At 40.7% G+C, this 27,244-nt stretch overlaps 1 protein-coding gene across 1 annotated transcript; it reads right to left on the bottom strand.

The window, feature by feature from the left end:
• Nucleotides 1-713: 713 nt before the first annotated feature.
• On the bottom strand, nucleotides 714-26,817 carry hipk3b (homeodomain interacting protein kinase 3b). The gene is made up of 16 exons (XM_079554953.1): nucleotides 26,438-26,817; nucleotides 23,410-24,634; nucleotides 16,246-16,369; nucleotides 11,651-11,770; nucleotides 11,493-11,579; nucleotides 11,181-11,365; nucleotides 10,989-11,100; nucleotides 10,303-10,426; nucleotides 8,922-9,025; nucleotides 8,737-8,846; nucleotides 8,233-8,400; nucleotides 7,584-7,892; nucleotides 7,360-7,500; nucleotides 7,019-7,278; nucleotides 5,317-5,450; nucleotides 714-5,090 (listed from the first exon to the last, which is right to left on the bottom strand). The coding sequence occupies exons 1-16, from the start codon at nucleotides 26,508-26,510 to the stop codon at nucleotides 4,620-4,622; spliced, it is 3,747 nt and encodes a 1,248-aa protein (XP_079411079.1). The 5' UTR covers nucleotides 26,511-26,817; the 3' UTR covers nucleotides 714-4,619.
• Nucleotides 26,818-27,244: the final 427 nt, after the last annotated feature.

Genomic DNA, 27,244 nt, shown 5'->3' with positions numbered 1-27,244 from the left:
TGGATATGGGATGGTTTATCCTGTCAGCTCTATGGCTGTGTTACAGCCTACAGTCCATTACATATCCTCTAGATGGCGATCAAGACAAACGTGTGCGTAAAGTAGCAGTCATTTTGGGGGGGTTACAAATAAATATTTTTTTTGTCTCAGGAAAAAGTTTGGTACAGGTCTTGTACAATAAATCAGAAAACTAGGCTTAGTTGTCAAATCCCTTTCATTTTGAGATAACAGTACTTACACCTACTCAAAATGAGTAGGTGTAAGTACTGGTGTAATAATGGATGCCCTTTGGGTATTTTACACTACCCTTGATCCATTGTACCTAACTAAATTAAGTACAATGTGCTCTGTAGCAATGTGTAATAAGTTGTACCTATGGGTTAGACACACAATGGAATAATATGCATTTGTAGACATAATTCTAACCCTAACCTTAAGCCTTAACCCTAAGGGTCTTATTACATTATGTACTTACAAAATACTAATACAAGTTATTCCATTGTGTACGTACTACCTCGGTACAAGTTATTACAGATTGTTACAGAGCCCATTACATTGTACTAAATTTAGTTAAGTACAATGTCATTTAGTTAGCCACATAAAACCATTGCAGTATGATTAACTGTAATACGATTACATGCTATAGAGGTGCTTAAACACTTGAAAACACTCATGAAACACTGAACAGACAAGAGTCAAAAATATTTGCATCAACAGATTTTTTTTAATTCAAAGTGGATTTTTTAACAATAATACACCATAAAGTCTTATTTTGACACTCACCTAAAGAGTCACCTGGAAAACCCGCTTAATGTGACAAAGTAGAGAAGGCTTGGTCACACCTAAATCACTGAGAACTAGAGGAAACACTATCGCGAACTGTAGAGACATCACATCCATTGAGTTAGTTTTCCCAGTCGTCATAATGTAAATATTGCACAGTGCAATTGCTACATGGCAAAACTAGTGTAGCACAAAAAAAGCTAATGGAACAAAACAAAACAGAAAACCACAAAGATCTACATTTAAACAGTAACAGATTGGTTTCTATAATCAAGTCTATTTGAGAGCAGTCTAAAATAATTCTATAACTTGCAGTATGAGTTAACTCTGGATTTAATACAAATCACCACAAAATAAAATTCATCACACTAAATGAAACACAGTAGCATTTACCAATACAGGCCCTGAATTAACACGTGAACAAGAAACATCAGAATATTAACAATTTCATTAGCCAAACTTAAAATGATAGTTAAGTTTTATCTGTTAAATGTTATGTGTCTTGTAAAGCCCATGAACCAAGAAAGCTCATCTCAACCTACATGAATTATTTTTGCTTAACATATAAACATGTATATTTCCGGAAAAGAGTCGAAGCAATGACTTATAACAAAAAAAAAAAAAACTTTTATTAAATTTCTGACATATAGCTTAAGCAAAAATAATCATGGAAATGGAGAGAACCAATCTTGGATTATTTCACTGGATGACTGTGGGGCAGACATATGGGAGGTTACAAGGGTGTGTTGCTGCTGGTGAGTACACTTGGACTAATACATGCCTAAAATGGGACTATTCCACACATTAATCTATTCAAAACATTCCGTGCCCACTTCTGTTTTAATTCTAGTTGGTGAATGCATACCGTCAACATGTGTCATCAAAACTTCGGTCTACTGGTGAGAAATATTGCACTTTTAATCAGCGCTACCTCATGTACTTTTTTTTAAATATATATACGAAGGTTATGGTCAGTGCTGCACGTTGAAATGAAATGACCACAATGTGATAAGCAGTTAAAATAACGAAAACAGATTATTTAAGAACACTTGGTGGTGCAATGACTGCACAAAAGTATTGCATCTGTTTAGTCAAAAAGACTATTGAGTGCCATATCATTCGAGTTTGTGTTCAAAGGTTTGTTTTTAGAATAATACCTTAATGTGTTGCCAAGCTAATAATGAGTGTACGTCTTTACAAGATCAGCATTTTTTACTGTTATACTGTTTTGACAACAATTATGTTTCAATTATAAATTCTTGTCTTATTATTCTCAAGGCACAAACACAGTGCTGCTCACACTGTTCATTTCTGTAAGAGCCAAGTGGCCACAATTCTTGCATTTGATATGAAACACTCATAAAGGGGAGAGCAGGAAGAAAACAAAGGCCGTTTAAAAACAAAATACCTAAATTAGCATAACATTGAACAGATAAAAATATTTGCTAGAATCGATTTAACGGTAAAACATTAAAAGACTGGTCAATATCTTCATCTCACAGACCGTATGCTTGACTGCTTTTATGAGCGCTTAATGGTGAGTATTTGTAAGAAAAAAAGAAAAACAGACTTAATCTCCTCATCCAAAGGGAGATTTTCTGGCATATCACAGCACTCAGGTACCATTTATAAAAAGAGCATCGACATGCTACACAAAAAGAGAAAAAAAAAGTTAAATCAATCCTGCAAGCTATAGCTTTATATTTTTACAAAACGGCTTTATGAAAACGTACAAAAATTAAGTTACATCATTACATTTTATATGCAGTGATGAGCCCGAAAGGTTAATAAGGATAAAATACTGATGCAAAAACACACCCCAAGGAACAACGAACGCAACTAATGCTCATCATCAGCGATACAGTAGTTACAGTGACATTCCAAATAAGAACACAGAACACAAAATCAAACCACTTCTATTTCAGATAATTAGGGACCTATACAAAAATAGCAACGCTAGGTTTAAACTCAGAAATCTCCTAATTTCACAGCTATTGAAGTGGCAATTATCATATAGCAGCTTATCTATCATACATTCAACAAAGAAATGATACGACTTATTAATTGCCCAATAAGCTAGACAACACTTCTGCCATTTTTAAATAAAGTTTTTGTTTCTTTTTATATAACCCCATTTTACAACTACAGTGTAACTGAGGTCTATGCAAACAAAGTAGCTACCTTGCTTCAGGAAATGAATTACAGTCTTTGGTGCTGCACAAGCAACTTCATTTGAAAGTAAAGACAACACAATTACGCACAAAATTAGCCAACTGAACAGAAAACACACACACATAGCATATTTACATATATATAAGACAGATGGATGAAACCACCATTAATATATATATATATATGTATATATCCTCCCTGACGGAATGTTAAAATAAGCAGTCGACACCAATAAGCTTTAAGCATTTAAAAGATAATATGTAAAGGGAAGGTTAACTTTGTCACACATGCATAAATGAGAGAATTGCACACAATTAACTCACATTTTATCAAGCATCTTGTACTTTATAGCCTAGCTCTATACTATATATTCATATGTGTCTATATGAAATACTGCATGGTTTGCCCAGGCTTACAATTTTCCATACTGTGAATTAATTAGCATTTTTCCTTACCTAATCAAAGCCATGCCCACCACACTTCTAAACATCTATGAAACAAAGAGAACACTCAGAACAAAATATGAAGACAAAAGTTAAACTAAATTTAGATTGTATTGCAGTTTCATTGAACAGTACAAATACTGTTAGTAATAAGAGTTCCACTAAATATAAAGTGATTATCAAATATTAATCAATACTCAGTACTTATACACTAGTTCATTCAGGATGGAACCTAAAACAATTCTAATGAAGGAGCAAGCATTTGCAACAGCAAAGCATGCCGTTCTTCTTCTCGAGGAAACAAAGTAATTCACTACACAAGAAAATACACCAACTCCAAATAATAAGCATCGCCATCAGCGATACCTCACGTCCATGCAAGCTATGCATGGACATATACACATGTGCATATATATACTCACACATAGGGTGCATTGAGTGATTGGAATTTCAAGTGCTGCAGTCCAGTACATTAATATTCATGTTATAGTCATATATAAGAACATTAACAACCTCAAATATGTAAGGCACTATGGCTGGGGACAGTTGTACAATGCAGCGAGTCTTGTAACACAAACAATTGGAGCGGCGTCTATGCATCTTCCGTTTACATTTTTGCTCATGCAAGACCACATGCAGCGTGAGAATAACCCTATTTGAACTGGTTAACTGACTTGACATCGCTAACACCAAAAGACACCAAGAAAGTACAAATACTTTGAACGCAGTTCAACATACACCATGAGCAACATGTGCATTTGTTAATCTAGAGCTAAAGACTGGGATGGCTTTACAAATATGGATGTGTCTTGCACACGTAAGAAGGCATTATAGAAAAATAGCTGGGATCAGGGGTGCAAAGACTAACTATTTCACACCACCCCAAATATTTACCTGTTTTGAGGAGTATTCATAGAAGATCCAATGCAAAGGTATATCAAATGTGCAAAACACATTAAGTGTGAGTTTTAATATTCATTCATTCTTTCATTTAATCATCCATCCATTATTTCCTTCAGAATTTTGCCAAAATCATCCACCATTGAAACGGTTTTAAAGCTTGAAGTTCAATTGCAACCAAGTCTACATGATTCAAAAAATAGCTTGCTTTCTTTGTGGTTGTGCCATGGTTTTGTCAAGAAAACCATGTTTGTGTGGTTTATGGGTTGAGAGATGCTCTGCTTGTGTAGCCCTATTGTGGTATGAAGGATACAGCTGAGCTCAGATGTAGGGGTACTGGTTGATTTTGGTGGGGCTGAGGGGAAAACTGGCGTAAGCAGGCGAGGCGATGTAGGAGTGTGGGGGAAACAGAGGCTTGAACTGCCCCTGCGGGTGCAAGGTGGGCGAGGGCAGCAGCCGTGGATTGAGTCCCACAGTGACCTGATGGACAATGCCAGCTGGATGAGAGAGGCCGTATGTGGGCTGGAGCACTGGTCGGGACGCCCCAGGAGATGCCAGCAGGTGGGCCATAGGTGCAGCTGTGACCAGGGGACCAGACGGAGGGTAGGACAGGAGCGGGGGCTGGGAATGAGGGTGAGCGCCAATATGGGGGTGGGGGCCAGTGGTGTGGCTTGGGCTGCTGTGGGATAGGGTAAATGTATGCCCATGTATGGTAGGAGGAATAAAGGCCTGCGGTCTCCGGTGAGGAAAGTTGCCATTCCACTCTTGATGACATGAGCCAAAATGCTGAACCTGCACAAGACAAAACAATATGAGACTAGACCACTAGATGGTAGCATTCTCCATGTGTTCGGTTTTACAATCTAATTTTAGGACATATGAAGGAAAAAAATATGATTACTTGTAATTTATGTTTGAATATAGTATTGGTATATTTCATGTTATATAAATTAGGTGCATGTAGATGAATAAACATATTGACATCACAATAGTAATTTTTGACATTAACTGTGCCCACCTGCCCAAAGCCAATGGGCTGCTGCTGTTGGGTCTGGAAAGCAGGAGTTATTTTCTGCGGCCGGTTGAGAAGAGGAGTAGAGTGGTGATGTTGTCGCCCAGGAATGCCTCGCCCTCTGGACTGGTATGATGACTCTAAAATTATTACCAAGACCATGTTACAAAGAGAGACAGGCAAACTAGTCACTGGTTAACAGCTCAGTGCGAGTCTGACCCAACTCCTACTTAACCGATACAGTGAATTTAAAAATGTAACTAAATACAACTACAGCTTGATTTCAGCAAACATTTTTATCTACCAGAAGACTTTGTAGGCCTGTCTGCATTTTCAGGCATGTTTGAAGTTTGCTGTGTTTAAATATAGTGCCATGTGTTGTTCCAATCTGACCCAAGGTTCTATTAATAGACATGAATGATGGGATAAATGTGAGCTTCTCTCGGGTCAAAAGAAAATTTAGATTTTCCAATGGAGTCAGGCCGCTCAGTGAAACCAGGTTTAGAAGCTGGAGAACTTTTAGCATCAACAGCCGTATCATAATGTTGCATGAAGATTTTCTTATTTTTGTTTTCTCCTTTTCTCTCTATGCTTGCCAAATACATACAGTGGGATGCAAAAGTGTGGGCACCCCGGATGAAAATGTCTAATCATGTGAATGATGAAGCAAGAGGCGTATGTAGCCACAGCTGCCCCAGGGGTAGACTGCGGCTAATCTGCGTCATCGGCCCTCCGACTTCCACATCCACTCACTCACGCTACATTAACCCGGGCTTCCTGGTGTTCCCAAACGGTCTCCCAAGTAACAGCTTTAAACACCTTTCTAGGCAGCCAAGAGTCTTTCAGTTCTAGTTTGTGTGTTGAGTTTGCCTTTTCTTCCAAACAAAAGTCTCGTGCCTTTAGGAGATAATTCCACCTGCCCCTTGTTTTATTATTCACACTATAAGACATTTTTATCCAGAGTGCCTAAACTTTCCCACTGACAGTACTTAGGAAGTGACACTTTATAAACATGCGGGAAACAAATCAAAGATCTTAAGTATGAGAAATGAAATTGTCTTCTATAGGTGGAATTCTACTCCTATAGAAGACAGGAGTAAAATGTTTTTGTAGTTGTAGAAAAATACTTACGATTTTTCTTACAAGGGTTGCAATTACGTTTATGATTTATGTTTAAAATCAATAATAATACCAGAATTAGAAGCATTTCAGAACCTGTTTGTGTAGGTCAAAACCACAAGGTTAGGAGACCCCATAGAGAGGATATTGTACAACCCAAACAACTGCAGTCTTCGCGATTTGCTAATTTTATAGCCATTCGAATTGCAATGTTCATTCAACTGAGAGTAAGTGTGTAGCTTTATCACAGATTACACATGTTCTTCTTGTAGCTTAACACTTTTTCAAACTTGCACAGAAAGACTGAAAAGTGATTGTAAAAAGGTAGAGTAAAGTGTTGACAGCAAACAAAAATTCACACCAGAGATCTCTGCAAATATGTCACTCAGGTCAGCCATAATCACCTGTGTGAACCTCTGTGGCCTACTAATACAGGATAATCCAGGGGCATGTGACCTAAAGAGCAGACAGCAGCAGCAGTGACTAGACCTTTGAGCTTACACGGCCCTCGCGGGAATTTCATAGGTTCATGCACACTCTTCAATAGATGTGACGCAAGGAATCAATACAAGTGATGCATTAGGTGTACCTGTGTTGGTGGATGTTTCACTGATGGAAGATGTGTTGTTGTTGTTCTGTATTCTCATTGGTGGCACCACAACAGTTCGGACTTTGGGCTTGCTTGGTTCAGTTTCAGGGGCAACACAAGCGACACGTGGCTCACAGCTTTGGTTGGCATCTGCAATGTAGCCTTCGTCAGGGAAGGGGCTGTTCGTGGGACCAGAGGTTTCTGAGGTTGGTGTACTGTCCACCGTGTCACAACCGCTCTCCTGTTCATCTTCTGACATACTGTGGTGACATAATCAAAAACAAAGACACGGTAGGTTTAGATGTGTTTGTATTTGTAAGGATGAGTCGCTTTAAACTTGCCTGTTAGAATGTTTGCAGGGTGAAACACTGGACTGAGCTGAAGAGCTAGTGCTGAGTGTGCTGTCCGGACTGCTGAGGGAACAGACCCTCTCCATGTTGACTGTACTCTGACATGCCTCACAATCTGCATTACCTCCGCACCTGGTTTAAGAAAAGAAGCAGCAGCTGTATAGCCTTGCCAAGTGAAGCAGAAGTCGCAGTCACCAGTAGAGGAGTGTACTCACTCTCCCACTGAATGCCTTTGCGTGTGGTCCTCCTCGTCACTGCTGATGCTGATGATGCTGACTGCTGGGCTGGTCTGACGCTGCTCCTGTGACACTGGCAGCTCCTCACAGTCAGGCTGCACTTTACAGCAGTTGTCTTCATTGCCCTCCACCTGCTGTGGGACCTGCTGCACTCCAACAGTATGCCCTTCATCCACACATCTGGACTGCTGCTCCTCCACCTCCTGGACATTCTTTGCTGTATCGGCCATCTTTGGGGAATGGCATTCAATGTTTTGGATGTTTGTATTTTGGGGAACATTGCTGCCCCTGTGAAGCAAATTAAAGGTTTACTGAATATTGGATGTTCACTAGATCCAATTTGAACGCTCAGTCGAACTAGATATATTTGTAAAAAAAAAAAAAAAGACAAATCTATATTTGATGCATTCTCAGAGATGCAGAGATAGACCGCGTAGTGCAGTATAGGAGATGGCATTCTACACAATAGTTTATTGTTTTATAATGATAAGTTCGGAAATCCTTTTTGGCAATTATTATTTATAAAATAAAATGCAAAAAGATTAGCTTCTTGAAAAAATAGAAACAAAAGAAAAACACAGACTTGGATCACTCTAAAGAGCCATAAATGTGTGAATGTGTTTCTAACCTGTTACCACAGGGCTTGGATCTTTTGTTGGTAGCAGGCTGTGGCCACACCACATGTGCAATGCCGATGTTGATTGGCTGGTGGGTGGACATAGTCATTTGGTTGGTTAAAAATGGCTGAGAGTGGGCAATCATGGAGCTGTAGTGGTTGCCATGGGGACGCACTTTTCTGAATCAAGAAAAGAGAAAATAGTGAGCCGAAAGCCTTCAGCACCGTTACAGACAAAATGGTCCCTGTCAGTGATCCCAAAGGACACAGATGACTCATCAGTCATTAATATTCTGAGGAGCATGCACACAATGGAGCAGCACAGCCAGGGAGTGCATAACTAGACATACAGTATCTTAGATCTGCGGAGTCTACTAACTAATTCCTTAACTAACTAATGCATTTCAAGCAAAGGAAAAACATACTGTAGAACTAATTTGTTATCAAATACTTCTAACATCAAGTATTTTGGACGAATCAATTAAAACACACAGTTGAAATCTTATAACAGCTTACCCCCATTCTGCCAGTCTCTGAGAGCCGGCCACAGTGTCAGAGGGTGGAGGGACTGATGTCACCTGCTGCCAAGTGGGCACCAAGAGCTGCTGGGCACGGTTGGACCAAGCCTGAGCAAAGAGTGAAAAGATTTTTAACTACATGGATCAGTGGGTCAATTAAATCTAAGATAAAAACAAACAGACCTGAGTAATGACTCCAGGTCGGATTTGTAAAGGCTGAATTGGAGGTGCCTGAGTGCCCAGAGGCACAGGAGCTTCCATACGGACAGGAAAACCTGTAGGTTTACCTGCATGCATAAAAGGGAGGATTGATTATCATAAAGTTAAAGACCAACTAATCCCCAATAAAACTTTTTTTTGCAGATAAGTTGTATAAATGGGTATATAGAGTTGTCTACATGTCTCCGTCACTATTTTGACGGTTTAGTGCATATTTGTTTAAATCCTGTGTGGTGCCCTCTGCGTTAAAAAGTCTACAGCATTTCAATTTCACAGCTGCCGTGTCTGGTTTGCCATATAGATCTTGTTTCGTCACCAGAGAAACTGATGTCAGTCAGCTCTGCTCCTCTGCACCTTCCCACACACCCTGGCCCTGCCTCCAGTGAAGGGGGAGCGGGGAGAGGGGTGTTTACCTTCCAGCCAAGGCTCGTTAGTATTTAAGCATCATTTCTCCACCGATGTCTACACTGCCAAATGTGTTTTATTGGAGAGAACTGGCTCTTGGGTGGAGACAGTAATGTTTCTTTTGAAGACACTGCTTTTATGGGACATGTTTAGTGTTAACTGTAAACATTATATATATATTTTTTAAATAAAAAGCTTTGTAAGACATAATAATCACCTCTCTACCCCCCTCACATTCTCTGCTGAGGACACCGAGATACATTATATCTAAAATAGATTGGTAAATTCTGAAAGTAGCCAGTCAGGACACTGTTATGTTCGGTCCCTCAGCTGCGATGCTAAAACCACTTTAGCGCATTGCAAAGCCACTAGCTAAAATGACATTGGAATCACCCTAATAAAACAACCCAGCGCCTCAAAGCAGTCTCAGGCGCCGCGATGCCTCTCGTGTGCTGTAGAGTGGTCCCAGTGGAATATAGATACAGACGGCATCTCGTCATAGAAGGGGGCGTGGCTTTGCCGAGGGGGAAAATAGAATCTTGATATTCCACCAGAAAATGGCTAAAAGAGTGGAAAATTGTGTTTCTCTAAAGATTCTATTTTCCACCTCGGCGAAGCCACACCCCCTTCTATGACAAGATGCCGTCTGTATCTATGTCCGCGAAACAAGTTAGCTCGCTGTCGGAACTCTATGCTCGAACTTTGTTTATATTAAACAAGTACCGAGTGCAGAGCGTGGATGCATTGAGGTCAGGTGACTCAGGCCTGTCAATCACAGCCCCAGACCACTCCCATCCCGCATCCCCCACCCACGCTTTCTCTGGCTCGGTAAGCTACATTTTTTGGGGGCATTTTTAAAATCAGGCAAAAAGCTGTGGGAGGTGGCTGTTCTTTAAGGATGCTGATAATAATCAACAACAATTTAGGGGAAAAGTATTACCTTGAATAGTCGGTGGACAGAGAATGAGAGCCTGTTGAAAGGAGTCATTGCAACCAAACTGACCACCTCCTGTTTGGAGGGGAATCCCTGGATGTAGAACCGAAGGAGCGGACGGTGCCAGCCCCTAAAAACAGATATACAACATGGAGAGTTAACAGAATATGAAAATGATTTATTTGCAAAAAGTAGAGGGCAAGGTGTTTTGTCACTAGTTAACAACAAAAACTGCCAGAAGAAGCTAAATAAGCTAATTTTATGAACACATAATAAACATTACTGTGAGCAAGAGTCAGGTTTAACACACAGCTTCTTATTTCCTTTATGTAAAGTTCAAACACTTTTGAATAATACAGATATGAATCATGTTTCATATAGCGAATACATCTATATAAAACTCATTGATCTTTTTGAGTATTTTATTGCTAATAGACAATGTTGGTTATTCTGCCCCACTTAGCACAGAGGCTTTTGTGGACATCTCTGTAGCCAAAAAGGTCAGCTGCTTTTTCCTCCTTAGCAACAACAATGCTTCGAAACTGTTGCCATGACCTCAGAAACATGACGCGGGGTTTCAGTTGCCATGACAGCAGAGGCAAGATGCAATAAGACAGGTAAATCAGAAGCCATGAAAGCAATAAAGACTGAAATACGGGAACCAGTGTTCAAGAGCCGTGTGTGAATCTTACTTGTGCGTGGACACTGCCCAGCTTGGGTCTGATGAAAGATGCTTTATTTCTGTTGGGCAAATCATATGGACGAGTCCAGCAGATGTCCATTATGTGGAAACATGATTTTACACTGCAAAAAAATAAAACAAGACACTTTGAAATATTACTCATCAACAACAGATATAGTAACTATGGTACTTGTTTACTAACTGGTTGCTGTGGGGAAAGTCAAGCAGGTGTTGCATTGTTACAAAAGGGTGGTTCAGTGCTTCAGCGGGGACAATCCTTTCCTCAGCATCAATCAACAGCATCTTCTTCAATAAGCTCACAAACTCCCGAAGATCTGCCTTCTCTGCCAGCAAGTCACTACCTTCCAGATTCATCACCAAGTTCACCTGCAAAAAGCAATAACAGAAATTTGCATCTGAAGTTTGGATTTACATCTGCTCCTTTTTGCATTGTATTCCTTCTTCAAGCATATAAAAAAGTGATACAAAAAAAGTGGGCAGTAGTGCCACTTACATGCGCTATGTCATCTAAACAGCTGAAGATGTACTTTCTAGCTTCCTTTGATTTCATTCCAGTCTCTGTCTCATGTTCATCTGTGGACTACATGGAAAATAGGGCCATAATAAATGCTCATAAGGTTTCTTGATCATTATGAATGCTCCATGGTTTACCTTCAGTCTCCATGCTGCATAAGGCGAGTCTGATTCCTTGCAAAAGAACCGCGTTGTCTTTGTTCCAGTGTTCAGTAAATGCTCCCCAGGAAAACCTTGTGTCTGTGAGATGTAGCGAATCTGAACACAGGAAAAGAAAATGAACAATGCTAAGCTATACCCATACTCACATGATCATAATAATAATGCTTAATTTGAACAAGTGTATTTTTCTGTATCTTAGATATATCGCAACGCTACCTTTTATTGTATTATCCAGGTGTACTACTACATGCTTTAATGTCTCAGCACATGGCTTAAGTCTTGTATATTCTTACAGTAGGTAAAAAGAGAAGGCCCATGAGAAAAACCTAGTCCCACCAGAGCGCAAGTAAACATCAATTAGACACTGAACATAGCACACAAGGGTACAGTTCAATTCTTTCAACATATAACAATTCAACTACTATTTTTACTACTAACTATACCATCTGTGTAATTACATCTCACAGAAACACTGAGCAGTCAGACTTTTTATTGTAAGCATACATTTATGTATTATTACTGGTCATTTTCACATTTTCACATTTTGAGGGTCAGCTGCACATAGATCATAGCCACTAACCACACTTTTGGTGACAGAAATACACAATAAGAAATAAGACAGAAAGGATGTCAACCCATGTAAGATAAAATGATCCAGAGTATTTCTGAATAAAACGTGTCTGCACCAGTGTTAATTTTGACAACATATTTTATTTTAGTTTTAGTCTTAGTCTTTTGACTTAAATGTAATGGAATTTTAGTCAAGATTTAGTCAAAAAAAACTTTTCAATTTTAGTCTAGTTTTAGTCGACTAAAATTGCAAGTCAATTTAGTCGACTAAAATTAGGACGAATTTAGTCGACTTATATTTATAATATTCATTATAATCATATTTAATCGTGGTCCTCGACTTCATGGAGCTGCTTCCACATGAATAAAGCACAGACCTGTTCATTTGGCAGTAAATTTAAATGATACGAGGCTTTTTCAGACTGTCAATAGAAGTTTGGATGATTTTAGTCTCTCCTTTTAATTTTTATTTGGTCTTATTCTAGTCGACTAAAATATCTGGACATTTTAGTCATAGCTTTAGTCTCATGAGGAACGTTTAATTTAGTTTTAGTCCTATTTTAGTCGGCAAAAATATCACTTTGACTAAAATTAAGACTAAATATTTTAGTCGACGAAATTAACACTGGTCTGCACTGACATTAACAAAATAATTACTATAGGAAAATTAGCTCAATGGGGCTGCGCAAAGGAAGAGACAAAGTTATAAATAGAATATGCTGTATGCAGGGCCGTAGCCAGGATTTAAAAAACAGTGAGGTCCGGATAATTCTTTAAACCGGGGGGTCTGGGGGTCCTCCCCCAGGAATTTTTTTAAAGATTCAGATATAATTTCCTGTATTTTAAATGATCAAAAACACTTTTGTCTCATCCTTGAGCTGTTTTCAAAAATTGCTTTTTGTTGCACCGTTTGGGACCAGGAGCCTGAGTGAATGAGTGAGTGAGTGGACGGTGGTCGGACATGCAGATGGAGCAAACTGGCCTCACTTCCATCAGTCTGCCCCAGGGCAGGGGGTGCAGCCGTGCACGAGTCACGAACCCCCTACTTTGACATGATGAATATCACAAAACAAAATATCTGTTTAACATCTATTTCATCCATTATTACTGTGAAGCAGGTTTTCCAAACAGTTTTACTCGCCTGAGTGAGAGGCAAGAAGAAAGTCTTGTCCTAAATAAATACTGAAATGTTAAATGAAAATTGTTTTGAAAACGAGGCTGTGGGTGTGAACGGGTAAAGCTGAGTGTTTTGCTTTGGCTCATTCTGAACATCAGACTCTAGTTTGGACACTGCGCTCTGGCCCCGCCCCCTCTGCGTCGCCCTCACTCAAACCACTGGAGCTACAAAGGTGAATGCGCTGGTTTCAGCTCTCATTAAAGCGAAGATCATTTATTCGCAGGACAATCTTTGCATGAGACAGAAACAAAGTGAGCAGCAGAGGAGGAGGCACTGATGAGGCACAGACGCTTCTCCTCCTCTCGCTCCTCAGATCAGAATGAGGAAAACTCCTGTTGTAAATCGATGTCACCGTGACGGCGCGCGCACTGGCTCCTCTCTCTTTATGACCGAGAGCAAAGAAACTGCATCTCAATCAAACTTTGGCGCGGTTCATGCGCTGCTGTTGTAGTGAGGCTGACGCACAGCCGCGCCCCCCGCCTCCGCGGAGTTTTTACGCACTCGGGTCCAAAGCGGCTCATGAGGTCCGGTTTCAGAGTGGACACGTTTAGGTTCATAACAAGCTCATCCACGTCTGAACTAGAGGCTCTTCCGCCTGTAGAAGCGCGTGTTTACAACATTCATTTGCGCAGGATTCAATGTGAAAAAAAAAAAAAAAAAAAAGCGAGGTCCGGACCTCGGTGACCTCAATGGTAGATACGGCCCTGGCTGTATGGGATGAACCAGAGCCCCTGTAGAAAGAGAAGAGGAAGCCCCTGGATGACACTCCAAACCAAAACAGCCAGCTGCTGTGCCCTTTACCCACAGAATGGCCACTAGTGATGCGCGGTTCCCCTGCAGGATGCCTGCATATCGGGTCGGGTCATGAAATTATCCTTTGGTCGCAGGGCAGGTAAATAAAAAATGTCAGTCTCCGGCACATACAGAGCTGCCATACACGTGCATCTCTGCATTGAGACAGGTCTAATTGCAACATCTTTACAGCAGGTTTGTTACATAAATATGGGGCGGATTTTGATGAAACAAGCAGTGTTTTGCAGCGTGTGATCCAGAGAGTGCTTTTATGGAGCCCATTGTTACCTTTGCTCTCTTCCACGTCCAGCTACTGTGTGCTGCTCAGAGAGGGAGGGGTAGATAGAAAGAGCGCGAGGGGATGAGACACACCAGTCCCGTTCATTTAAGAATGATTAAAACTAAGGATTTTAATGCAAATTAGCATCTTGTTGCTAGTTGTAGGCAACGTTCAAGCACCTTATTGAACGGAATTGAAGCTGTGGTCTATTCAGCCCTGTCATATTTATAATGCGTAATTTTTAATGGTTCCGGGGTGGGGTGTAAAAATAGAAACAATTTTGTGGGGTGTGTAAGAGGCTTGAAAAAACCCTGACCCGCACACCACTAATGGCCACTACCTTTAACTGTATGATGTACTTACACATTTCTATAGAACTGCTGTTGCAGCTTCATTTAATATGAGGCCCTTTTTGTTGATGATACAAATATTCTCCAATTGTTCATGTCAAATGCAGATTTGAGACATACTGAAAGGCTTCCTTCAATCGATCAATCAATCAAACGATCAATCGATCAATCGATCAATCGATCAATCGATCCCTCAGTCCGATACCCCTGGGTCTGAAGTCAGGGTTTCTAAAGGTGGCAGCAAGTCAAATTCAATGCTTTTTAATGTATAAATACTTTATTTTTAATGCTACAAATTGAGCAACATCATCGAGTGGGTTCGGTGTCAGAGGAAAAATTATATCTATAAGAAATTTAGATTTAATGCCGATTTGAATTCAATTTACTGCTTTCTAGAGATTTTTAAGGCCTAAATTTTGGCATAATTTATTAATGATTTTTAATGCGTTTGAATGCGTTGTAATGCCCTGGAAGTGGTCAAGTGTGTGAATGCACATGCTGCAGACAGGGCACAATCTAAATGAGACTTGGTTGGCTGCCTCTGAGCAGTTATGGCACCGGGGGCTGGGAAAGCCGCTCAGGATAAGCCCAGATCAGTCTAGTCCTGGAAGACAATGTCGGGGATCTAAAGGGAGGGGCAGACTGTTGCTAAAACAGCACTCAGACAAAATTACTTGGTTGTAGTGAGAGCTTGTTTTGAAATTCAATTCCATAATTGAACAACCAGATAAAAATATGTTTTATTAACCTGGTGGAAATTGCTTTATCCTAATTTCTGAATTTTCTCAAGGCGGAAGGCAATGTTACTCAAATAGCCTACAGTTGAACATGTATTATTATAGTAAAAGCTTTCAATCATAGAAATATAGCCGATGTAGGTTTTTCTAAGGCTGATGCCAATATGCACTGCTGAAACTTTTTGCCAATATTTGAGGACACTTTTTTTTTTTTAAATGTCTTTAAAATGTCTATAATCCTGTGTATAATGCTTCTAAAGGAGTCAGTGTTGAACTGTAACAGCAGGGGCGCTGAATGACGGCCCGGGGCATTGGGCTGAGTTATTCAGGACACTCATGTTTGGTAGGTAATTCAGACGGAGCTTGCTTATGGTTTAGAAAATACATGCAAAGGTCTACAACATAAAATATATAAAATGGGTGAACACATTTATGACTGATTTTCACCACGATGTTTGTCCCTGAGACATAGGGCTCTTTTAAAAGCTCTGACTGAGCCCTTTTGATTCAGAAATAGCGTTTTCAACCAATATCCGATATTAAATATAAAATATAAAATCTGCAAATATCGGCCGATATATCGGTTGGACCCAAGTGGTGAGGGTGAAATGAAAGATATTTAGATGCAAAAGAAAACCAAGGACCAACACAGCAGCAAATATTACCTGATCGTACTCCAGAGCACCGGGGTACAGGGGCCAGCCCAAAAACAGCTCAGCAATGACGCAGCCCAGTGACCACATATCTATGGCTTCACAAAACGGTAATCCCAAAATCACCTCAGGAGCCCTATAACAGAGACCGAGGAAAGATGTGTTAACAATAATAAGCCACATAATTTGGTGCTTATTACACAGTACTTCACAAACAGAACAGAAATGCTATGGATGTACACTTGTGAATGAAATTCAATGTTATATGGGTGTTTTTAATCACCATTTCTTTGTGACCAATGTTGTGCATGTGCTAGGACCGTGGGTCAGGGGCAGTAACTTTAGTTTAGCAGGTCAGACAGTTTTAGATAAAGACGACACGTCTCTTTGGCTCAAAGGAAGAAATGTAGTCCCTTATTAAGGTCCCTGACCACATGGTGGCTGAGACTTAACCAAATAACATGCAATGCTATGCCACATTTAAACCCTGGTGACGTCACTCAGTCAAGAGATAAGCAATTTATTGTCAAGGAATGCGTACATAGCTCAGCATATTAATATGCTTTCAATAAGAAATGAGAAGTATTTTGAGAGATCCTGCACTTGCTTGTAAATAACACCTTGTATGATGGCAACATTACTTGCAGCTTCTAAAATGGCCTATAGACTGCATAACAAATGCACATATTAGTGCAGAAGTCATCTGCTCGCTGCAGCAAAACCCAAGCATAAAAATATGTCAGCAATGTAACACTCGCCCTATTTATACCCTTGAGGTTCTTCCTGGAAAAGTCACCAACACGAACACGAGTTCATGGGTGTATACATTACTAATGCATACAAACTGCAACATTTATCTCACAACCAAATGCTGTGATTTAAATTGTCTAATCATAGTGCAAAAAATGATATGTCAAAATACAGTTAAACTGTAAAACCTAAAATAATAAAATGTGTGGTTAGGTTTTAACTTCACAGTGACTGGGTGTGGATGATGGGGAATTGTGGGATTTTTTTTTGGCCGACTATGAAATGATGTGGACATTCTAGAGTCTGGGGAAGATAGACTAGGATAAGCCCTGACAGGTTTTAAAAGAAGACCTTTAGCACCTTCAGGATTGTAAAAATCAACAAAATGAAAAACATAGTGTAGGTTGCCTAATTTCTAATGTTCATATAATCTTTGAGTTGAAATACAATGTTATGTTAAAAATATTTAGGTGTGTATATTCCATGTAACTGGAGTGGACGTGTTATGAATCGTATATGACATGGAAAAGGCTGGTTGGCAATGAGACATGTGAAACACCAGGCTCCTTATACAGTCCAGATAGGAATGATGATACACTTTCATCATGTGAGCACCAGCTTTGGATTTTTGTCATTTCAAGATTGCTCTAAAAACCTACTGTTGAAATGTTCAATGGAAACAAAACTTGACCTTTTAGATTTTGACCATGTGATGCTTATCCTTTACAAAAAACATTCTTAGAGTTGTGTCTTGTTTAAATAATCCTGCATAATTAACCTGTCCTTTCTCATTCTGAAGAGCTCAAAATGGTCATATCTATGTAAGTCGAAAATAGTGACGAATGAATAAGCTCATATGAACGGCTCTTTCGAGGCACACAGCATACCATTTTGGATTGTACTGTTGGCAGCAATACAAAACATGCTCCTAATGACCAGCTTGACACAGAAAATGCTATTTCTGAAGTAGATTATTTAAAAAATTAATTTGGATGAGGACCTAACCTGCAGTATTTAAGTCCCCGCTACCGGTAAAGTCAGTCAGGTCTTAAAAGAAGTGAGCGAGTCTGTTATGTTAGGTATTTTTCATTTTCATGTTATGTGGTGTGGCTTTAAGGTGAATAGAAAGGGATCTCGATTGTGAAAAGAGCTGAAATTTACTTTCACATTTATCTAGAATTACCCTGAACGAACAAAAAAAATCAGTCCAACACAAGTAAATGTTTTTCTAACTGATCAAAATCGCAAAAGATAGATCTCTCCATATCTTTGCTTCATGTAAATGGAGACAAATCGAGGGATGTCCCATTTCTAAGGGCTGTCTTTTCAGCCCTTGCCCATAGCCCTCTGCTTTAAGGTGTTGGGGAAGGGTGAGGGCTAAGGGGAAGGGGTAGAAAGAGAAAAGGGATTGGTAAATACAGTAATTACAGAGAGGGTCAGTCCAAGGAGAGGGTAGGGTCACTATAGTATTCTGAAGGATCAAAACACTGGGCCCGATCTTCCGTCTGGCACAAGGACAGTGTTGCTCCAAACGCGAAGGTCATCTGGCATGTGCACAGCTGTTGCGCTATGTGCCTGTGCTACTAGCGAGAGGGTATCCGCTTATTAAAAAAAAAAGACTGAGGCGTGCTTTATTACCTCCAGCACTGCTCTTGCAGCCTCGCATCTTTCCCTCATCGACATCGACATTTATCCCATCGCGAGTTAAACACTGTCTGTGTCCAGAGGGAAAGAGGTGTACAGTCAGTCCTGCTGTAGCGTGGGTCTGCACATGGTCAAAACGCCGAAAAAGAAAAAACCTAAGTTCACTCCCACTCCCCCACGACCCCTCTGTAGCAGTACCTTAATTATTGGACTAATGCAGAAATCTATGTTACAACTCTCGTGATGCGACAGACACCAATAATTGCGTCACGGTAGCGTAGCGGTTAGCGCTCTCGCTTCACAGCAAGAAGGTCCAGGGTTCGATTCCCACCTGGACGGGGCCTTTCTGTGTAGAGTTTGCATGTTCTCCCCATGTCTGCGTAGGTTTCCTAGTGAATGTATGGTGGTGGTCAGAGGCGCAGATGTGTGCAGTCGCGACAGCGCTTCTGTCAGTCTCCCCCAGGGGAAACTGAAGCTACAAACGTAGTTTACCACCACCGAGTATGGAGTGAATGTACAATTGTCTCATGTAAAGCGCTTTGTGACTATGTCTGTGAAAGGCGCTATATAAATAAAGATCTTCTTCTTCTTTTAAGTGGTACCAATATTGTTAAACATTTACAGTGGACATACAACAAATAGACATTGGGACAAGGAACATGAATATGAATGGACATTCAAATTCAAAAGGCTACAGGTAAGTTTAACAAGCAATGCGGGTTTAATCCATTATTTTTGATAGCTAATCCAGTATATAATTCACATAAATTCAGATAGAGAGTTCATAGACGAGTTCAAATCAAATGAAAGTGTTCACAGCTCATGCGCAACAGTTCAATTCATATGGCCACACAGTGAGGGTTTTGTATAATAATTTGAGACAACAGTTCAATTTATGGAAGCAGGTGTATGCGAGTAAGCACAAAGGGCCGCAGGAATGGTGAGGCAAGGTGTACCGGCCCGACCAGAGCAAGTGGAGTTCAGGGTTGAGAGGGAGATCCTTGGGCTCGGGCTCGAGGCATCCGTAACTTGAGGACTTGGCCAACTCCGCTTAATACCTTAAAGCAGTACTAAATAACTCTTCCCCCTAGAGGCCATAAGCGCAACTGCAGGTGTAGTAGCAAGTCACGATTTTTTAACTTATTAATTGTCTTGGAGAGTAAATACTACGCTGACAGGAAAGGCGAAGGGAGAGAGGGTTACTGTGCATCCAAAATATACAATGGAAAAAAAAAATTTACTCAAACTTGGCTGTAAATACTGTTTAAAGTGACGTTAGCCCGCAGCTAGCTTTGCCTGTTCTAGCCTCTTCTTCGTGATTAAATTAGTGTGTATTGCTTTCTCCGCACCGGTGGCAGTCAAGTTGCAAAACATGGTTTTCTGGCCAGAGACACCAGGGGGAGATGAAAGACCCTCCAATCATCCCATAAACACTTGTATTACCCCCACAGGGACTACGAAAAGGATTTATTAAGGTAAACACGTTACTTAGGACTGCTTTAACATCAACACACTCTCATGTAGCAACTCGGCCCTGATGGTCGCCACCGGCTTCAATCAATCAATCAATCAATCAAACTTTATTTATAAAGCGCTTTTCGAACTCCCTCGAGGCTTAGCCACCGCACCTGTCTACCATATTGGAAAGCTGTATAACAAAGAACGCGATAGGCTGCAGTGGGTCACGTGAGCGGGTGACACAACGCTCGAAAGATTAAAAGTGGGGACATCGCAGGTAATGCAGGGGATAAGACGAGAGGAAATGTGGCATATTTCCCACCTGTGTTACACCTCTCCCTTACCCTTGCCTGGCCATGGAAAGTCTGGTTGGAGGAAAAAAGCTGTTCTACATAACATCGGCATTGGTCATGGCAGTCTGTCCAGCCCACGTACAGCCCACTTAATGCAACAGGTCTGGAGCTGGAAGATCTCACAGTGAAGATCTCAAATAATACGCTACAGTCTGTGTTTAAAAACACAAGATCGGGCCCACTAACATTTAGCTATGACAGGACAATATCTTGTAGAACTTAAAATGTTTATTTGGTAAAAGTTAGATTACTGAAATATGAAACAGGTGTCCATCAAAACAAAAAATACTTTGTCTTCCTTGTCTGTATACAAACAAAAGAAAATCTTTCTTCTTTCCAAGGACCATCCACCATTTCTTCAACCGCTCCAGCAAAGCAGAGAAAGCTTTTCATCAGTGGTAAGTCACTATTTAGTCTTTAGATTATTGCTATCAATCATGGAAATTATACTAAATGCAGGTCAAGTTCTTCAGTGTGAAAGCTGACTCACACTTGACAAAATGTGGTATTTTTTTGCTCTGGTTTCCTCACATTTCAGGCAGCTGCCATCTAGTATCCTTAAACAGTAAGTGACTTCGCACTCTGTGACCATGACTTCTCAGTTTAGCCTGGTCTCTCTTATTAGTTCTAAAACACTGAGGAACCCCACCCTCCCCATGACCCAAACTTCGCCACTCTCCTCTATTAGAAAATTAAATCAGACTGAGGTTGTTTAAAGTGTCAAAAACTTTTATGACATTTAATGTGCAGAAACAATATTGTCAGGGTCTACTTGTATTGCAGATTTTGAAAAAATGAAAAAAAGTGTAGCATGATTTCCTGTACTCACAATTGTCAAACAGCTGACGGTAAAGATAGATGACCTTGAATAAGCAAGTGAGAGCTCACAAGTATTTGAAGCTGTCCCTTTCTCATTCTGGATGCCTATGTGCCTCAGTACCATCTATAGAAGTCAAGGCACTCTGGCCAATGTCCCCAGAGCTATTTTAGGCAACCTTCACTGTCAGCCTTGGCAACGCTGCAGCACTTGCTTTGCATACTCATGTCAGTGTGAGAGTACAACCTACAAAATATTAGTCATGTGGTGACAAAAATCAACACAGGAGCAGGAATGATGACATTGCTAAGCATGAAACTGAAAAATGCTCAGCCCGATTGGCCAGCAATAAAGGCTATTAAGGAAGAAGTCGCACAGGATGTCCATGCTGTCTACACATGTAGTGTATATTAGACACTTTCTGATGTTCCTTGTATCTAAATATCCGGACAGGACTTACAGAGTTACAACAGCTGCACTCAGGCGCATTGAGTTGCCTTGTGTACGAAATGCGCGGTATAAATAAAGTTGCCTTGCCGTGCCTCATCATTTCCTCTTCTGCATATAAGCCATAGTGTCACTGTTCTATTTTGAGCTACTTCCTGTTAAATAGTACAATATTTCAGCAATAATACATCATTCATCCCACGGCAGACAAATGATTTGGATGAAACTTTGCTGAATTATTATTATTTATTCATTTTAGTTTAGTTTCGCGACCAATCCTCTCCAACACTTTATGAAAGCCTCCCAGATTTCAAATCTTTGTGTCTTTGTTTTTGTTTTAATTGTTTAACTAATGAGAGGTGATTTGAATACTACAAATGTACGCATCTATATTGCATCTCATTGACTAATATAAGACTAATATAAATGTCCCTGATTTATGACCAATATGAGCTCTTATAACTGTGCGCTCCATCTTACCTAGACCTGTGTACACTGTGTAACTGTATGGATAGACCCTTTCGCTGTTTACATCATCAGTGACATCAGCTGGAGGCAGGAAGTGATCAAGAGAAATAAGATTTAACTAAAGCTAATGTTGATATGAGTTTATTTAATTTTCTGTTTATTTGGTCGGGACAGAGCATGTTAATAAACACACGCCACGCGGGATTGTAGCCTTCATCCATTGTCCCACACTCACACTCTCAAGCACACTCTCACTCATCCTGGCTAATTGCACATGTTTTCAGTGGTAGGGGAAACCGGAGAGCATGCAAACTCCACACAGAAAGGTCCCGTCCAGGTGGGAATCGAACCTGGGACCATTTAGCTGAGAGGCACGAGTGCTACACGCTGCACCACCGTGCCACCGAACAATTGGTCAGTTGATATGAGTGATGATTGGTTTGATTATAAATACTAATTTAATTTGTTAATTTTAATGTTAATTGGCTAGGGCATCTGTCTCATCATGTCCTATTGGGAGGAGGCCTCGTGGAAGACCCAGAAGACGCTGGAGAGACTGTGTATCTGAGCTGGCCTGGTGTCGCCTCGGGGTGCCCTCAAAACGGCTGGAGGAGGTGTGCACGGATCGAGAAGTCTAGACATCTCTGCTCGGACTGCTGCCTCCACAACCGGGCCCGGATAAAGCATAAGAAAATGGATGGATGGATGGAATATCAATTTGTTTTTTATTAATGGAATAGTGAATTATTGTAATTGCGTTGTGATTTTTTTTTTTTTTTATAATTACTTTTATATAATAATGCTTAGGTACCCTGAAATTACAAAAAGTACTCTATATGACTGATAACACATTTACATTTTTATCACTATGGACACAGACTAAAATGTATTTTATTGCATATTGCTCCTTTGAACAATTGATCAGATGCTGATTCTAAATGTATCTCTTCTAGTTTGTCAATTTCTCTCACAAACAGTCAATCTCCCATAGTTAAAGGGCCCTTGCCCTCGGCCTCAAGTTATTATGACATCAAATTCCGAAGCCTTTTCCTCAGGAAGAGGGTGAAATGTCACAGTAGAGAACTGAGCTTCCCAACATGTCTGACAAGTTTAAGGTGCAGGAGAAATGTTATTTCTAACTTAACTGATTATGTAGTGAAGGCACATTTTGTGGATTGAACTGGAAATGAAGGAATAAAACACAACTTAAAAACAGCGGAGTAGTAGATATTTTTTTACCTGTAGTAGCGGGACTGAAGGTACGTGGAACAGACCGCTTTAGACACATGACTGGCTGAGCCAAAGTCGATCACCTTCACCCTGTAGGGCTGTCTTACTGGGTCCACCAGCATTATGTTTTCAGGCTTGAGGTCTGCATGAATCAGACCCATGCTCTTCAGCTTTTTCAAAGCAGTGGCCACCTGCTGTAGAACAGGTCGTATCACTTTCAGCGGCAGTGGGCTGAACTTGTTCTGCTTCAGAAAGTCATACAGATTCTGCTCCAGCATCTCAAACACCAGACAAGTGTGGCTGCGGTGCTGGAAGCATTCAAAGGCCCGCACTAGGTTGTGTTCGTCTGCATTCTCACCGCTCAGACGTGCGAGGATGCCCACTTCAATCTGGCCCTGCCGTGCGTATGAAGGGTGGTTCTTTAGGATCTTCACAGCCACAACTTCACCTGTGCCCCTTTTCCAGCACTTGACCACCTGACCAAAAGTGCCACGGCCCAAAAAATCCAGAACTTCATAAGTATTCTTCATGGAACACAGGACTTCATGCTGTACTACCTGATAGTCCCCATCCCCACCTGCTGAGGCACCTACTACACTCTGTTTGGAGGGCCCGCCTGTGGCCCCCACAGGTGCAGTCACAGTCGCGTTCCCAACATTCGTCGATTGCAACATTGCAGGCAACATGGACAGTTCCTCCACAATCTGCATGGTGCTCCCTTGGTTTTCCAGCTCTCCACTTTTACGTTTGAGCCCACATCGGTAAGAGCTGTCACTCAAGTTTAAACCTCCACAGTCCACTTCCTCTTCTTCCTCCGGACCTCCTCCTGCGCCCTCACCCCGTCCCCACCCTGCTGCCCCCACCGCTCCACCGCTGCACCCACTTGCTGCGTCTATCTGCTTCTGCCGCTCCTTGCCCCGAGCGTGGCTTGCACCTTCTCCCCCTTTGTTGGCCTGGTGCCTGGGCACACCACGCACAACCACCGTCTGAACCAGGTACTTCTGTCCTGCACGCACTTTCACACCAAGAGAAATGTCTCGGTTCACAAACAGGGGGCCTTGTTTTGTTGAGTGTACAATACCAAGGGTTCTGCTATTCAGATAAGTCCATGGGTGTGCCCTCTCATGGTACACACAGCTGTTAGGCTCGACTTTAAGTTTCTTCACACTGCTAAAGGCACTTGTCTGGGTTTGATAAATGTGTGGTGGGTAAACCAAGACTTGTGAGGCCATACCTGTAGAGACACAATAAAAACATATTTTTATCTCAGTGTAGCACAATAGCAAAATAGAAATAATATAATATCACATAAATGGTCCAGAGAAATGCATGCAGTGCTCAACATAAACAGAAATAAGTAACTTCTCAAAGGCTTTTTGTGTCATTTCCATGCATCCTACTGAAGGTCTCCAAGGCCAAGCAACCGCTAGGATACACCAGAGACACACAGCTTCAAAGGAAGCACATGGTCAGTAATGACTGCATGTTTTGTGAATGTGTGAGTTTAAATCAACAAAAACATTTGCAGTAATGAACATATCAAAGCCACTATAAATGTCTTAAATGCAGGAGGTACACAACAAACAACTACAGAAAACGACACAACCAAATGTACAAATGATACTCAAAGATTATAATAAAACTCTAAATGAGAAACAGGAACTGTGCCATGTTATATGTGGCGACCATCTTATGATTGTGTGTAGACAAATATTACTTGAAAGTCATGTAAAAAGACGGTCATAAAAGGTATAGCGAAAAGTTAAAAAGTCAGATACAGTGGTAAATTTGGAGATCTGTCTTCACTGAAACTTTAAATTAACATGAAGAGCCAGAACTTTGAGAATTAGCACAATAAACACTGACATGTGCATCACATCAGCTGCTAACCTCGCTTTGTAACCAATATATCAGACTGAATCAATAAAAAAAAACTTGGAGCATTGCATTTAGACTTGGATAACCTCAGTCTAAAAAGTTGTTTTTATTGAGAACAGCATATTTTAGTGAAATTAAACCTGATATCAGAGTACAGTATCCAGTAACTAACATCATGAAAGCAGATTCTAAATGTTGTACACCTGCATTTTTTTATCAATAGTAATTATATTTTACAGTGGGGGGCACTTAGTTGTTGGTTTGGTGATTTTGGGGGCCACGGCCTGGAAAAGTTTGGAACCCCTGATCAAGAGAAAACAACCCTTTTGATATATGTTTGTTCTGTTTATTTTCTTACACTTAATAAGTGGTAAAAGAATTGCAACGTTTAGAAAGAGCTTAAATCCCAATGATAAAATCCTAATAACCTACTATAAAGTTTGTATAGTTTTGTTCGTAGTATTGTAGTGAGGCTAAAATGCTTCCAAGACGAATGAGAACCTTCACAAACATGTTGTTCGTAGTATGTTTTTCTTCACATACACGAGTACACTTGTGTGTTACTTGATCGTTAAAACACTGTTAAGGCCAAGTCTGTACTTGTGTGAATGACATCATACTGTAGGACTATTTAAAAAGGCCACAAATGTGCGACGTGGGGCAGCTGTCCCTGGCTGCTGTGATCATTTAGAAGGCATGACATCACACCAAACACATTCCTGTCTGACTGACAACTCTCACACCAACACATTTGTTGATGAGAAAAAGTACTGACATCAGACCGATAGCTACTTAAAGTTCAACAAGAGCTGACAATGTCCATCGTACTTGCAACAAACATTCACTGTCATGTTTAGATAAGGTGAAGTGTAAAAACTACAGCTGGGTAAGATTTCCATCACCGCCGAGGCAATTGCTGTTTTACATTAAGCTAGAAACGCTTTGTTGGGGTTTGAACCAAAACCCAAACTGATGAATAAACAATACTGGTGTATACAAGACAGGACTGTGGCCATTTGTATGTTTTGTTTTTGCTAGCATGAAGTTTTTAGCTAGCCAAGTTTTTACTTTGTATTACGTCACAACTTCAAAGAGGTTTAACGATTTTGAATTCACATAAACGTATCTAAGTTTGGCTACATGTGGCGTAAACGCTTACCTTCACATAGAGTAACTATAAATATAATCCAGGGCTTCTCTGAACATGTTATGGACTCACAAATCCATAGCATGTACAGTTCGCCTGCATTGCTGCCATCTTGTCCGAGACGACAGGAAGGGAGAGCCCGCTCTCGTCAAAACCACCATCTCCCTCATTATAAACATTAGGTTACTCCGTCATTTCAGCTCCCGATCAGCCCACGCCGAGTCCAGGCAGTATGTACAGTGTTCACGCGTGTTTGGGTCCGTGTAGGGCGAAGTCGTCCATCTCAATTAGCTTTGGCTTTAGCCCGTCTAGACGGCTCCCTGGCCCAGCCAGCCTCTAACATGTCTCTTTTCCTCGAGCAGAAACCAGAAACAGAGCGAGCGTAATGTTTCTGAGCTGACGGCATAGACCAAGCCAGACAAATTAATCGATTGCCGACATTTACAGGGAAAAGTGCGTGGACCGATCGGTGCACAGTTGTGGAATCTAAAAAAGGACAAAACATATCACGTTATGGATAAATCAAACACAAAAATAAATAAAAGAAAGTGAATCAAACGCTTTGACATAGGAGTGGCAAGTATGCAGATTAATCCAGAAGAAAAGACAGAATTGCACGATTCAATTTAACGTTATACCTCAAACTATCGATGATAAACTTGGTTTCACTTCTCGCCATAAACTGTCACTGTATGCCTCTCACACAACAGACATTTGATCGGCTGTTCTGCGGTCTTTTGCTTTGTTCTGTAGCCTGGGGGTTACCGACTACATATTTACATTTTGTGGACACTTTGGGTTCAGACAAGTGTCAAAATC

This window comes from Gobius niger (genome assembly GCF_951799975.1).
Source record: "Gobius niger genome assembly, chromosome: 4".
Taxonomy (NCBI): Eukaryota; Metazoa; Chordata; class Actinopteri; order Gobiiformes; family Gobiidae; genus Gobius; species Gobius niger.
The sequence above is the reverse complement of the archived record's forward strand: the minus strand, read 5'-3'. Positions and strand labels throughout refer to the sequence as shown.